This window comes from Mus caroli, unplaced genomic scaffold (assembly GCF_978045245.1).
Source record: "Mus caroli unplaced genomic scaffold, Mus_caroli_1 scaffold_16, whole genome shotgun sequence".
Taxonomy (NCBI): Eukaryota; Metazoa; Chordata; class Mammalia; order Rodentia; family Muridae; genus Mus; species Mus caroli.
Window position 1 is genome coordinate 3,998,801 of NW_028227271.1, and position 15,604 is coordinate 4,014,404.

At 45.6% G+C, this 15,604-nt stretch overlaps 1 protein-coding gene across 4 annotated transcripts in view; it reads right to left on the reverse strand.

Moving 5' to 3' along the window:
• Window positions 1–15,604, reverse strand: part of Dip2b (DIP2 acetate--CoA ligase B (putative)) — a 183,371-nt gene that overhangs the window by 105,383 nt on the left and 62,384 nt on the right. For all 4 annotated transcript variants that reach the window (XM_029469544.2, XM_029469543.2, XM_029469542.2 and 1 more), the window contains exon 2: window positions 859–930. In XM_029469544.2, the coding sequence (XP_029325404.1) occupies window positions 859–930 (72 nt within the window). The remainder of the gene's footprint in view (window positions 1–858; window positions 931–15,604) is intronic.

The window sequence follows — 15,604 nt, forward strand, 5'->3', positions numbered from 1 at the left end:
TCTAGGCTGTGCCAATGAGACCTGTTCAGAATCGACTGAAAGTAGACTTTTAGTCCCAGCACTCGGGAAGCCTGGTCTACAGAGTGAGTTCTAGGACAGCCAGGGCCACACAGAGAAACCCTGTCTCAACAACAACAACAACAACAACAACAAGGCTGTGAGGCTGTGGAAAGCAGCAGAACACTGCTGAATTGGGTGGCGTTGCTGTGGGCTGAGCACAAATGGCTGCACAGCTGAGTGAGAGGATGGAGAACGGCTACGGAGCACCGGGTGGGGCGTGGTGGCCGCTTTTTAACAAGACAGTTACATGTATGATGAACTGCTAAGAAGGAACCTAGCTGTGAGGGAAAGTGCCTGCAGGAGACAGGGCGCAGGAAAAGCACAGCTGACCTCGCAGCAGGAGCAGCATTGTATCAGCAAGTGCTCACTCAGAGCTGCTGCACGAGGCAGTAAGAAAAAATAGGCAACTCTCCCTGGCATCACTACACATCTCTCTCCTCTCACGGCCTTGCTGTTCCTGTCCCTATCATTACCCAAATCTGCAGGTGTTCAAGTTGCCTGTAGACATACATCTTTATATGTACCAACTCTCTGGCATATATAAATGCAGTTCTGTACAACCTGGACTATTCTGTCACTGAACCGTCTCAGTCTTTCACACACTGCCCCCCCCCCAAGGTCTAGCAAATGGTGTGATGAGCTCAGGTGTCTCTGCAGAGCCTCAGCAGATGCTCAACTGAGAACCTTCCCCTGCTCTTGCCTTGGTTGTCGTCCTACCCGTATGAGATGGTGGGGTGGAACAGATGACAGACATCTATGAGACAGTATCTCTTTAGGAGGACTCTTCTCCTCTCTTACCTTGAGTCTGTGGGCTGTAAGGAGACAGAAGTTTGGACCTTTTCTTTTCATATCCTTTCTGTGTGATGTCCCCTAAAACAGCAAGAGACAGAAATGGGTTATTCATTATTCTTACCCTGTGGTTCCGCACTGGAAAAAGAGAATTAATTATAGCATGCTAGAGAAGTACCACATATAGAGCGGATTTTTTAAATGTATGGTTCTTCAACAGGACTTTGTAAAGTGTGACTTCCCGCAGGCTTGGAGGCAACTTGTGGGAAATTGCAGACTGTCCCCACATCGGCCTTGCACAGCAGTTCGTTAGAGACTCCTGGCATCCCTCAGCACCCTCCCTTTCTTGGTATTTAAGATACTCCAAAATGGAATGACACACAGGCACCTGATATTTGAAAGAGGATTTTACAGGCCATTCTGCTAACACTTGGTAGGGAACCTAGGGCTGGAATTCCCATGTATACTCTCCTTATTCAGTTGCTTGTACTACTCACACACATGGCTGCTCTCTTCTCCAAGGTTAAGCAAAGCACAAATGAAGTGCACACCTGCATGTGCCACACTGATAAAGCAATGGCCAGGACTACAGTAATGGGGAGGGGTAGGTAGAGAGAGCACTGACTGGGAGTGGTGCTGCGCAGGCCTCAAAGGCACTCGAGGGAGTGTATGTGCTTCCAAGGCATGGCAAGAAATATGGGGAGTGAGATGCGCATAGCATGAGAGCATTTTTCTAAAAAATAAGTAAGTAAATAAATAAATAAATTTTTTAAGATCAGAGAACACTTCACTTAAAATGAAGTTTTACATATAATTCAGTGCATGAAAGCAGAAAAGGTTTTAAATAAGATAAAAGGTAACTTAAGCATACAACTTTCCAGTAATCTTTTTAAGGATTTAATTGTTTGTTCGAATTCGCCCACACACACAGAAGCCAGGGATCTGTGAGATCCCAAAGGCACAGGGTCATGGTCACTTACAGGATCAAGGGCACCGGAATCCCAACTCCAGCCTCCATGTTGCACAGCAAGCACACCTAAGCACGGAGCGATCTCTCTGACTTCTGTTGGTTTTTAGTTTTTGAGACAGAGGTTTGCTGTGTAACATGAGTTAGCCTCAGATTCACAATGCTCCTGCTTCAGCCTCCTGAGTGCTCAGAAGACAGACTGCCATACCTGGCTCTAAGCAGTCACATGATTAACATTAACTGTTTATGCACCAATGGTCAAGACAGCTTATGGTAACAGAAAGCTGAAATCCAGGTGATGCATGTCTGGTGTTGCTAGCTAGCTTCAGCATACCAGACCAGACGGATAGGGAGTGGGGGGGACAGGAGGCTTACTGAACACAGACAGAAGGACAGAGTCAGAAAGACCAAATGTTCCAGCCCGATACAGAGTATGAGAAGAAACAAACGAATTGAAGAAACTCTAAGGACAGAACAGAGGGACAGGGAGAACTAAGTGAGGACAGAGCAGAGGGACAGGGAGAGCTAAGTGAGATTTTCTGACTGTCCATGGTGCCGCTGCCGTGGACAGTGAAGAAGCTGAGGAATGTTTCTGACCAGACAATGACGACATGGGAGCTGAACTTAGTGTGGGCCTGTGGGACACACGGAGATGCCCCATCAACAGATGACTATACAGATCTACAAGACTGGTCAATTCAAGAATTCAGGTAAGCTCAAACAACACACACAATGAACAGACAGAGAGAACCCTAGTACCAAGGACCCTCACAGCAGACAGAAGGCTGTTCTCACTGTGGACTAGCAGCTCACTGTGGGCCAGCCCTCTCATAGAGCCCTCTTCTCTAGACTGTTTGGAATATGGGTGGGGCAATCGCAGCAGCCATTCCTGCTGTCTTGGACAACATCTGATAAAGGTAAAGGCCTCTCTTTAATGGCTTTCTTCCGTGCTCAGTCTCCACCATTCATTGTCAGTAACTGACTTCAGACTAACAACTGTTGGATTCAGCATTTGGGACATCTATCAACCACTGAACGTCTCAGTTGAAAGGGGTCAATCAAGAGAGTCTAATTGTGCCATGCCAATTAGCTGAGTTAGAGTCATAGTTGAGCAGAGACACTAAGGAGGCCAGGAAGAACCAGAGTGCAGTAAGGAAGTGAGGGCTCTGGTGTGGCTCCTAAAAAACTCCTCTCTGACTGTAAAGTCCTGAGATGGGCACCTCCCAGGCTGGCCTTCTGCTACTGTTGCTCTTCTTCCTAGGGCTCTTCACCCCAACCCTGTCACACTTCTGTGGTAGCACACAGCACACCACTGGTATTTTAATGATCTGTTTATCTCTGGCTCCCCACTAGACTGTGCACTTGAGGGCAGGGATTGTCTTGTCAACTCAGTGGCCCGCCCACAGCCAGTACAATACACACTTGTTGAATGAGAGACTAAATGAATGGGTAAAATGGAAGCGGCAAGGGAGCATTAAATCAAAGAGACATGTGCACTTGGGTGGAAAACTGGAATGGAAGAAAAAGAAGTCTTCACTTTAGCAGGAGCTGAAAGGCCTCCAGACAAGAACCGAGAAAGGTTCATTGAAATTTGACAGCAGACCTTAAACAATGCCAGGCATGGTGGCTCACACCTTTATCCCAGCACTCGAGAGAAGGATCTGAGTTCAAGGCCAGCCTGGTCTACATCAAGAGGCTTTGTCTCAAACAACAGAAGGGGACAGAAAAGCAGACGCATGTGCTGGAGAGGAAAGGACGGAGGTAGAGCATGGAGCCTCAGAGTCAGCACAGACCACATACACAGATGTGCCCTCAGCTCCACCCAATGCTGGGAATCCTCATCCCTTGGCTGTGACATGCCCACCAGGAATCAGTCTCATCCCCAGGAGGTAAGCAGATTTTGCTGCACTAAACCTTTGCACTAAACGATGCTGTTCACACTTGATCCCACCTTTGCACTAAACGATGCTGTTCACACTTGATCCCACCTTTGGTTGCTCACTGTCTTGTTTTTTCCTCTCGCTTTTGCTGGGAGTTAGAGTGCTGGAGTCCAGTGAAGGGCTCCATGCATGCTAGGCAAGCATTTTACAGCTGGCCCACAACCCCAGGCTTTGATCATTTTTTTTAAGGTTTATTACATTTTTAATCCTCTTTCTGCCCCTCCCCTCTGTATGCATATGTGTGCATGTGTGCATGTGTGCATGTGTGCATGTGCATGGGCTGGGAGTTGGGGGAGAGAACACAGCTTTGTGAAGTCAGTTCTCTCCCCGGGTCCCTGGGATCAGGCACAGGCCATCAGGCTTGGCAGCAAGCACCTTTACTCACTGAGCTATTTCTCCAGCATCCAGTTTTTTGAGACCTAAACAAATACAGAAATTGGCTTTTCCCTACCATAAGATAACATGCTGTCCACCCACGCGTAAGCTTAACAGAGTACACCTGTCCAAAGGTCTGCAGCAGCTGGTTACAGGAGGAAGTACACCTCATAAAAACCAACAACCAGCCAGGTGCAGGCTGAGACCGACCCAGGTAGCCGGATCTGTCTAGTCACCTTCAAACTCTGCCTCAACAACGAGAGAGAGCAGACACTGTGGAAGTCGCTATTACGTAGGTCTGGACAGCTGTCAGGACAGACAGGCACAAAGCGTAAAGACCTGGAAGAGAACGGCATGTCTGAAGGTGGAGATCTAAGAGTGCATGCCTGTTCTCCAGGAACCAGGACGTGGAGGTCTGCTGCTGCCCTTGGGGCCTCCTCCAGCAGCCCCTTCCCATGGAACCCTCAGAGAGACACTGCCCACGTAGAGCGCACGATCACCCAGAAGGTCACTGACTTAATGTCCTCTCATTAGATGGCTCTCTACAGCACAACCGTCATTCTAGAGTTTAGGACGTTCTGTTAACAGTTCATCTGACCTGGCTAGACCCATGTTAAGTAAGCAGCTCAGGCACCGCCTTCATAAGCCTGAGGGGAACTGGGGAGCTGCTGTGAAGGACACAGGGCCCGCCCAGTCTCCACTCTGCTCTGCTGGACGCACACACCTGCTGCCCTGCTCCCCACACCTTTATCTCCTTCCTGTTCTTTGTCCCTAATTATTTCTTTAACACTGACTTCCAGAACACACACTGCAAAGAAGAGAACCTATTGTTCACAAAACAGCAACCTGGAATAAAGACTGCGATGGCAAAACGCACAGCTCTTAAGAGGTATTAGCAACTCCCCACTCCCTACCCTAAGATCCTTGGGACTAGTTTAACTCTCTTCATTGTTTAAGTGAGAATGCCAACTGTCAGAACTACAACCAGTTGTTTAAAAAATTAAAAATAAAAACTTGCTAGAGGTGATAGCAAAGATGGCAGCAGCCACCACGAGCCCATCAGCTGGGGCAGAGCACCCTGTGTGAGCTTCACGCCCACTTATTGACAAGTCTGAAAAGAAAAATTATAAGGGTCCCCATTGCCTTCAAATTGATGCCTGTTACCCACTCATTCAATATTTACATGGAAATTTTAATTCAGGAAGGCGGTGGGTGTTAGCACGGCTGGAGATATTTCAATATAAGTTGTACCAAGTAAGACAGAATGAATATTAACAGATCCACAGGGGGAGGGGGAAGACTATTGAGAATGTCAATGGGGCCAATCTGGGAGCTAACCAGAAAAGAGCTGAAAAGCTAAGTGATACCGAAGAAATATATTTTTCATTTTTTATGTGCTCCTTCAAATGAAAATTATTTTTTTTACATGTATTTAGTGTGTATGTGTTTGAAGGGGGAGTATGTGTACCATGGCGTGCACATAAAGATTGGGGACAACCCAGGAGCCAGTTCTCTCCCTCTATGCTGTGGATCCCATAAGTGAACCAGACTTAGGTCATGGAGAATGGTGGCAATCACCTTTACCCACGTAGCCATCTCACGAGCCCAAAATGAAAATGGATGTACAGCAGCCACATAACTTCAAACTCTTCCTTCCCAAGAAAGATTCACAAGTATACAAAACAATGGCTTACCCCTCAACCCCACAGTGTGTCTTATGTTAACTGTAGCTATGTAACACAATTCTAATTAATTAAATACACTGTTTTGGGCCAGCCCAGTGGCATTCCTGCAGAGCCTGAGATGGCAGAGCCCAAGAAACCACATAAAGGCGGAGAACTCCATAAAGTCCGTCCTCTGACCACCACATAGATGCCCACATATACACAGTTTTTTTTTTTTTTCATTTAACTTCAAAAGTCCTGACTTATTTCTAACATTCCTTTGTGTTTATTTCTGCATGTAGATAAAATCAATACTGTGATGGAAAGGTGAAGTTTACACAGTTAAGCTATCAAGTTCTGTTAAACTAATGCAATCCGTAGTAAACACCAGGCCAGCCTGAGCCACAGTGAGGCTGTCTTAAAACAACAATAAAAGTTAGAAGTTGAGAATCTTCAATTATCTAATATTTTTCAGATCAGTTCTAAAAGTCTTCAAATGGTAATAATTTCGTTTTAAAGTAAACCTTGTTATTTTTGCAAAACAATTTTTGCAAATTAAGATTTTCTACTTTCCATTCTCATAGATGCCCTCTCACCTCATTTAAAAAGTGACATTTTTGTGTTAAGAACTAGAGGTAAGCCCAGACTGCACTCTCCCAAACCTCTAATCATAGGACTGTTGTGGCTACACGGCTCACTTTCTAGGTCAAATATCTGATTCTGCCAACAGTATTTTACCAAAGGCATCATACAAGTTCCAACAAATCAAAGGCAACAAAAGGCATTGAGAAAGAAGCTGAGCTCTCAAGTGTGGCTACATCATCAGGCAGATGGCTGAACTAATCTCACTAATGCAAAGCTATGTTCCTCTGTCCACTTAGAAAAGCTGCCTAAGGAGAACTGTGCTCTCCTCATGGCTGAGTGCTTTAAGAGAAGCAGGAGGAATCAGGAAATGGGAAGTTTCCCACAGATCTGGGTAGTGGTGAAAGTGCAGGCTTCACGGAGAAGCAGACCATTCATTCATTCATTTATTTATTTATTTATTTATTTATTTATTTATTTAATGTAAGTACACTGTAGCTGTCTTCAGACACCGCAGAAGAGGGAGTCAGATCTCATTACAGATGGTTGTGAGCCACCATGTGGTTGCTGGGATTTGAACTCCGGACCTTCGGAAGAGCAGTCGGATGCTCTTACCCGCTGGGCCATCTCACCAGCCCCAGACCATTCATTCATTCACTTGCTACTACAGTAAGTCACTGAGCACCACTGAGCAAGCTCCCGAGGAGTAAAACCCAAACGACTCCTTCCCTGGTGTGCTTCTGGTTGAGACTTCAAGAGAATCCAAGTCCGGACACTTAGCATACGCCCAACTTGTTTTAGTCTACACACCCCGGAGAGAGTCCTAATATACCTTTATATTTAACACTTTCCTTTAGAAAATTCCGTGTTGCTTGGATCTTCCTAGACACCTGTTCTACAGCTAAGCAGCAAATCTCCACTGTCGTAGTCTGATTCAATCTTTTTAAAGAAGTGGGTTGGTGAGGTAGCTCAGCAGGTAAGAGTGCCTCATCTGCCACCCTGCCGACCTGAACTCCATGCCCGAAATCCTGAGGCAAGACAGAACTGACTCCTGAAAGTGACTCTGACCTCCACGAAATGCTGTTGACACACCCAGGTTTAGAACAGTAACTTTGGAAGAGGAAAGAGGGTATCCAGTGTTTCTAGGAGGTGCTGGATTCTGACCGCCAAAAGCCAACAAAACCAGAAGCTCTCAACGCTGGCAGACTACAAGAGTGGAAAACTGGCCTCCTACAGAAGAGATGCAAACCTACATCCAAAGTGAGGGAAGGTTGGTCACCATATGTGAATATAAATGGCACTGTCACACATGCACATGTGACTGTAAACGGCGCCATCCCGCACGTACATATGTGAACGTAAATGGTGCCATCCCACACAGAACAGAGGATAAAATGCACCTCACTATGGATGTTGCCCAACTTCAGGGTGTCAGAAGTAAAGGTCACTTTGTCTATGGCTACTACATTCCTCAGACTATCATCTTTTATTTCCTCAGGCGGTTGGGAAGCCATTTCCAGCAGTGAGTGACGCACACAACAGTACAGCACAGGCATCTGCCCTTACTATTCATCCACTGGGAATTATTTTTTGGTTTTTCAAGATAGGGCTTTTCTGTGTTGCCTTGGCTGTCTTGGAACTTGCTCTGAAGACCAGAGTGGCCTTGAACTCAGAGAGACCAGCCTACCTCTACCTCCTGAGTGTGGGGATTAAAGTGTGTACACCCAGGGTGGGACAATTTTTTTAAAGCAGGAGAAAAATAATAACATGTAGACCAAGTCCAAAGCCACATTAAGTAATGCATGAATCAGGCATGTTTCATCAACAGGCTACATGAAATGAGACGATCAGAACCAAGCACATCCTCTGGAAGTCCAAAACTGAACTGAATGGAGACTGTGCTGGCAGCCTGAGGTTCACTCTGTAATACAAGGCGCAGAGAGGGGAAGCCACCGCTGAGCAGAGTCCCAGCACTGCCAGCACAGCACAGCACAGCTCAGCGCTGAGAGACGTGGCGTCTCTCTCGGTGGGCAAGCTTGCCAGTGCCGCAGGAAGCACGCTTCAGTGTCTGCCAGGGGAGCTGTAACTTAGGCATCAGGAGACTTAGTTTTTCATGATATAAACTAGCTCTGTGATCCCGGCTTCCACTCTGGCCTCAGTTTCCTCACTGGTAATGAGGAAGATACTTGAGCTTCATTCATAATCCCTGTCTGACACTGCTAACACGTAGCAAGTCAGAAGCAAAGGAAGCTATCCAGCAAGGAGCAGAGAAGAGCGAGCAAGGATATACAGATGCTAGCAACCATCTGCGTAGGAGGTGGCCGCTGAAGTGGCAGTGTGAATGATATCACCCAGAAAGAATTTGGTGTGAGAAGAGAGGAAGGCCAGAGAAGGAATCCTGGGGTAAACTGACATTTGGTAGGGGTGGGGTTACTAAGAGAGCAGGGAAGCCACGAAAAGATGGGAAGGAAGGGAGAGGAAAAATCATAGTGGATGCAGTCACAAATGTGAAGTCAGCATGGAAAACAGCTTCTTCACCGGCAGCCCAGGGAACACTTTACAGGAAGGGTGAGAGAGGGCAGAAGCTGATGGTCAGAATGGAAAAATGAGTTTGTCTCAGTCCTCAGTCTCCAGGGAACAGAACAAGGAGACTGTGTGCCAGAGTCCCAGGTGTGTTTTTTTTCTAAAGATGAAGGACCAATGCTTACCTTAACTGGAAAGCACCATGACACAGGGCTGAGATGCTCGCTCACTCATGCAGCAAATACTAAGATCCTCCTCCTGAGCCAAGCATTACTGTAGCAGGAACACACTAAGTTTTGGTTTTTGGTTTTTTGTTGGTTTTTGTTTTGTTTGTTTGTTTTTTGGTTTTTCAAGACAGGGTTTCTCTGTATAGCCCTGGCTGTCCTGGAACTCACTTTATAGACCAGGCTGGCCTTGAACTCAGAAATCTGCCTTCCTCTGCCTCCCGAGTGCTGGGATTAAAGGCAAGTACCACCACGCCCAGCTAGGGACACACTAAGTTTACAGTGATGATGTACTTACACACTGGATGAGGCAGAACTTTAAGATACTGCAGCAGGGTCATTCCAATGAGCCACATGGTTCAGTGGTTAGTTCATGGGCCTCTCACCTTAGGCTGAGTAGGTGGTGTATGTTGTTGAGTGCTTAATGGTGTGCAAATGTTCTGAGAGAGCTGTCAGCCTTGAGCCAATCACCTCTGAGATTATATATGTTTGTCAGGACTTTAATGGTCCTGATCCCCTGAAAGAGGCAATAAAGAGCAGGTACAGAGAATAGCATGGACACGGGCCCACTACTATAAGAGAGCTGGCTTTAGGATGGACAGCCTCTGGGTCCACATGGATAACTCTGCTAAGAGGGACAGAACAAGAAGTAGGGATTTTGTTTTATCTTAAATTGTGTGTACATGTGTGTACATGTGTATGTGAGAATATATGAGTGCATGCATATGTGAGAACACACGAATACATGTATGTGCAAGTGTATATGAGAACACATGAGTGCGGTAGACACACACGCCATGCTACCTGTGTGGGTGTCTGCTCACTTTCCTCAACTGTAGAACATGTTAACAGAATCCATACACATACATGCAGAGGACTGTGTGTATTCCTGGCATGCAGTACACACGCTACTCTAATAGCAAAGGGAGCTAACTTAAGAAATGCACCGCACAGGGCATGATGCCTGTACTGTCCACACTTGAGAGTCGGAGACTCAGAACCAGGATCAAAGCCAACCCTGACCACAGGAAAGGCAGCATCGTGGGGCTGACCATGCTGCTGGAGCCTATGTGAGTCTCAGCTACTGTGCTTCTTACGGGGAACTCAAACATGAGTGGCAATGTCAGTCAGTGTGGAGGACACTGCACACCTGAACATAGCCGCCTGCCCAGCTCCCACCCATGAGCAAATAATTCAACTGTGTCTGGATCTTCATAGCCTGACAAGAACCAATTCCTATAAAAGGGGCTGGTTCATGTAAAAAAAAATATATATATATATGAAAGAAAGAAAAAGAAATGTAACTCAGCTGCCTTGGAATCACAGCAAATAACCTGTAATTTAGATACTTATCTGCCACTGCTGAACAAATATAATTTTGGATTAGCTGCTAGAACAGTGGTTTTCAACCTTCCTAATGCTGTGACCTTTTATACAGTTCCTTATGCTGTGTTGACCCCAATCATAAAATTACTTTGTTAAGAGCCAGGTGGTGGTGGCACATGCCTTCATCTCAGCACTCAGGAGGCAGAGGCAGGCGTATCTCTGTGAGTTTAAGGCCAGCCTGGTCTACAGAGTGAGTTTCAGGACAGCCAGGGCTACACAAGAAATTCTGTCTTGAAAAAAACAAAAAAAGAAAGAGAAAAAGGAAGGAAGGAAGGAAGGAAGGAACAAAGGAAGGAAGGAAGGAAGGGAGGGAGAGAGAGAGAGAGAGAGAGAGAGAGAGAGAGAGAGAGAGATTTCACTGCTACTTCATAACTTATTTTTTTCTCTTTTTTAATTTTATTTATTTTATGTATATGAGTATGCCATTGCTCTCTTCAGACACACCAAAAGAGGGCATCGGATCCCATTACAGATGGTTGGGAGCCACCATGTGGTTGCTGGGAATTGAACTCGAGACCTCTGGAAGAGCAGCCAGTGCTCTTAACCGCTGAGCCATCTCTCCAGCCCCGTAACTGTTATTTTTGATGTTATAAATCATAATATAATTATGTGATATACAGGATATCTAATTTGTGGCCCCCGTGAATGGGCCGTTTGACACTCCACCCAAAGGGCCAAGACCCACAGGCTGAAAACCACTATGCTACAGGGTACTGCCTGTTTCTGTAACTGGTTTGTCCGCCACCTAAAGATAGATGTTCAAAACTCTCACAACCACAGAGACATCTACTACGTTCCTAGTTTCACTTGAGAGAACACACACACACACACACACACACCCCTACCGTAATCCTAAAATAGCAGGCAACAATGTAAGGAGTAACTGAAGTTCTGATGCTGTTTCCTGTACTTCATTCAAGGCACTGATCACAGTCAAGCCAAGGGCTGGAAAGAACAACTGAGCAACCCACAGAGCAACCAAAGCTCCTGCTGACATCCCTGCCCAAGGCATAGCAGCAGCATTCATGTGGATAATGTAAATATGCTTTCAAGACTGCTGACATGGAAATGTGAATGTTACAATCTAAGCATCCCATGTAACAACCGTGACGCTGACAGTCAGATCATCGTTCTACAATAAACGTTGGCATAAACAAATGCTAAGTCTCATCTTAGATTGTATAGCTTTGTGCTTGAAAATCTCAAGCCTATTAAAATTATTGCATGAATTTGTTGCTGGGTATGGTGGTACCTTTAATCTACACACTCAGGAGACAGACAGGAAGATGGCAGTTAGAGGCCAGCCTGGTCTACAGAGCTATACAATGAGATTACTGTGAATTTGACATAGTATTTTCTTTTTTCATTTAACTTAAAAAACAAAAAACAAAAAAGACAGGATCTGACTGTGTAGCTCTGGCTAGCCTGGAACTTTCCATTGAATCTGGCTAGTCTCACCTCAGAGACCATCCATCCTGTTGCTGCATCCTGCATGAGGAATGTGTCATCGCACCTTGCTTTGTTTTGGCTTTTCCTCATTTGAAACAAACAGTATTTTATATAGTGTCTTTTCCAGCCAAAACCTGGTTTGCTGAGGCAGGGTCTCCTATCCACGCACCAACATGGTACCCAATATCCTTCTGTAACTCCAGTTCCCAAGAATCCAACATCCTCTGCTGGGCTCCCTGGGGACCAGCCATGCACATGGTACACAGACATAAAATATCAGCAAAACACTCAAACACAGAAAATTTTAAAGGATTTTTAAAAGAAACCTACTAAGTTTATGGCTTATAAACAGTGTATTTGCCAAAAAGACTGGTCTTGTGAACTGTGCAGACCCACACTCTGCCCTTTGATTTTTGAGACAGTCCTGGTACTCCTGCTTTAGGCTCTCAGGGGTGGAGTAACAGGGGACCGAGATAACCCATGATCTGATGTTCACAGACCACTCAGGAGGTGTGGCCCTGATGGCTGTGCTAGCACCCTTCCTTCCCGCCCATCCCACTGCCCCTCTGTGGTCAGAGGGGGTTAACATGAGCCTTGCACGTCAGGCAACTAACTAACTGTCCCACCCCTGAGTGACAGCGCCCACCTTGAGTTGTGCTTCTGTTTGGTTTCTTTTCTGTTTTTTTGTTTTGTTTTAATTTTGTTTCTGGAAAGGGAACCTTTACATGTCTCACAACTATTAACACCAGTAAGTGAGTTCACATGTAAAAAGCTCCCATAGGCCGGGCGTGGTGGCGCACGCCTTTAATCCCAGCACTCGGGAGGCAGAGGCAGGCGGATTTCTGAGTCCCAGGACAGCCATAGCTATACAGAGAAACCCTGTCTCGAAAAACAACAACAACAAAAAAGCTACCATAGGAGTGATTAACACAAGTTCAATAATAAACGTTGGCCACCCTCTTCTCACTAACAAACACCAAAAACTACAAATGAAAGTGTTCTGCTGTGGGTCGTATCCCCTCCATCAATGAATGATGCTTCCGTTAAAACACCTCCTCGGATAAGAAACACAGTCACACTGAGATTTATACCTGTGTCTAGGAATGATATCTGTAAATACAAAGGTGGAAGCATCCAAATGCCCATCGGCTGCCGAGAGGACAAAACAACACGTGGTGCATCAATACAGTGGGAAATGTAAGACGAGGTGGCGCACACCTCTAATCCCAGCACTTGGGAGGCTGAAGCAAGCAGATCTCTGTGAGTTCAAGTCCAGCCTAGTTTACAAAGTGAGTTCCAGGGCTAGGGCTACACAAATGAAAACCTGTCTTGGAAAGAAAAAGGGCGGGGTGAGAAGAAGAGGATGAGGAAGAGGAGAAGGAAGAGAAGGGAAAAGGGGAGTGCATTTATAAAAGATTGCATGTTGCATGGTGCCATTAACGTCCAGAATACAGCAAATTCTCAGGGACAGAAAATAAACTAGGGCTGCCAGGGGTAGAGAATAAGAGGAATAGAGTCTCCTTGGTGTCACTGAAAACTTCTCTAAGGGATGGAGAGATGGCTTAACAGTTAAGAGCACTTGTTGTTCTTCCAGAGGACCCAAGTTTAATTCCCAGCACATATGTGGTAGATCACAATACTTTGTAAACTCCACTTCCAGGAGAGCCAACGCCCTTTCCAGATCTTCACAGGCACTGGGGTGCACTCATACACATGCATGCAAAACACTCATAAAGAAGAGGAAGGAAAGAAGGAAGGAAAGGAGGGCGAGAGAGGGAAGGAGGGAGGGAATCTCTCTAGTAACATTCAGTTCTGGTTAATCAATACTATAAGGTTATAATGAATTATATCCTTTAAGTAAATAAATTATAAAAAAATCAAATTACAAAAACCCTCACTAGACCTAAACACAGTCAGTCAAATCACAGCTGCTCAAGACAGCCTCAGCCTGACACAAGGCACAGCAGTGGGAGGGCACACACTTGGATCACCACATGAAGCAAGTCTCATTGCTGTGCCCTACAATGATGCTGCCCAGCTCTGCCCTTTGGTGAGCTGGGAAAGTCACTCCGAGGAGCTTAATTCATTATTTTAAAACAAGAGAACATTTGTAAAACTTGATCACATTCCAGACAATAAAGCAAGTTATAAAAATTGCCATGAAGGGCTGGCAATAAAGTTCATGGTTGGAACACCTACCCAGCACACAGTTCTACTAAGAAAACTTCAATGAAGTGGTCACATAGTTCATATATGAATGGCAACAACCAATCCAGGTAGTAAGCTAACTTTTTTTTTGGGGGGGGGGGAAAGTGGGGTGGAAGTTTCAACACAGCCCTGGCTGTCCTAGAACTCACTATGTAGACCAGATTGGCCTCAATCTCATAGAGATCTACCTACCTCTGTTGGGATTAAATGCTTAGGCCACTACAGGCCACCACCTGGCCTAAGGTAACTTCTTTTAAAGGCCACCATTAAGGTCTAGCTCCACACATTTACTCCACACGCACACAAAGATGCCACTTCCGCTGTCAGCTCATAGGAGACTGAAGGAGGTTGTCCGTGTGCAGATTGGTGTTTCTTGTTATAGTTAACTTTAGTTCCTCACACTGTATCAATCATACTTGGAAACAATAAGGAGTATGCTAGGGACTGGATCTAAGGCTTTGTTGTAACCAAGCTCCCCAAATCACATGGGAATCTGCATGTCCAGATGCTGAGGGTCCCGGTTCTCAATTGGTTTTTGGTTAATCAATAAAGACACAACAGCTAGTGGCTGGACAAGATGAAAGAGGCAGGACTTTTAGGATTCTTGGATGAGAAACACAGAGAAGAAACAGAATCACTAAGACGAAGAAGCAGAGAGATCAGATTTCAGAGCTGCAGGAGAGAAATCCAGCAATGTAGGTGCAAAGGGAAAGCAGTCCCATGGGAGGGCCAGAAGGAAACAGGGCAGCAAAGATAAGATACAGATTTAGAAAGTGTTAACTCAGGAAAACCTGAGGGGGGATGTGTGCTAGCCTGGGGAGGAGGTTTGGAAGTGCCCAGCTAGTTAAGGCAGATTAAATATAAAGGGTGTGTGTCTGTCTGTCTGTCTGTCTGTCTGACTTTCATGTGTGAATCTAGAGATCTTGGGCGGGTACAAAGCTGCATATGCACCCGCTGGGAGCATAGAGCAGACCCTTTAACAACTCACGGCTACAGGAGTGTGCAGCATTATTTACATGATCCACAGACTAAGTCATCTTCTATAGCAAGCAATTAATGTCTGACTTGTCTAATTTAACTTCTCCAAAAGCTACTCTGTATTTAGCACAATATTCAAGGTACTTTACTAGCTGGGAAGAAACAATTCATCAAGAGCCTGCATGAGTTACAACAATGCAAAGAAAAGAATTCAGTGTCTGCTCAGTGCCAAGATCAACATCTCTTCCAAAGTGTTATTCTAAATCTGCAAGCCAAGGCCTGAAAGCAGGCCAGGCTTAATCATCCATTTTGAATTTCTCCTTGAACATTGGGTCTTGAGAAAAAAATCCTCCACTGGATCTAGTGGCCTCAAAAGATAGACTTCAATAGTCTGTGGCAACCAAAGAGCTTCAAATTCCAAGAGACAAGGACTAGGAGTGTAGCTCAAGTGACAGAGTG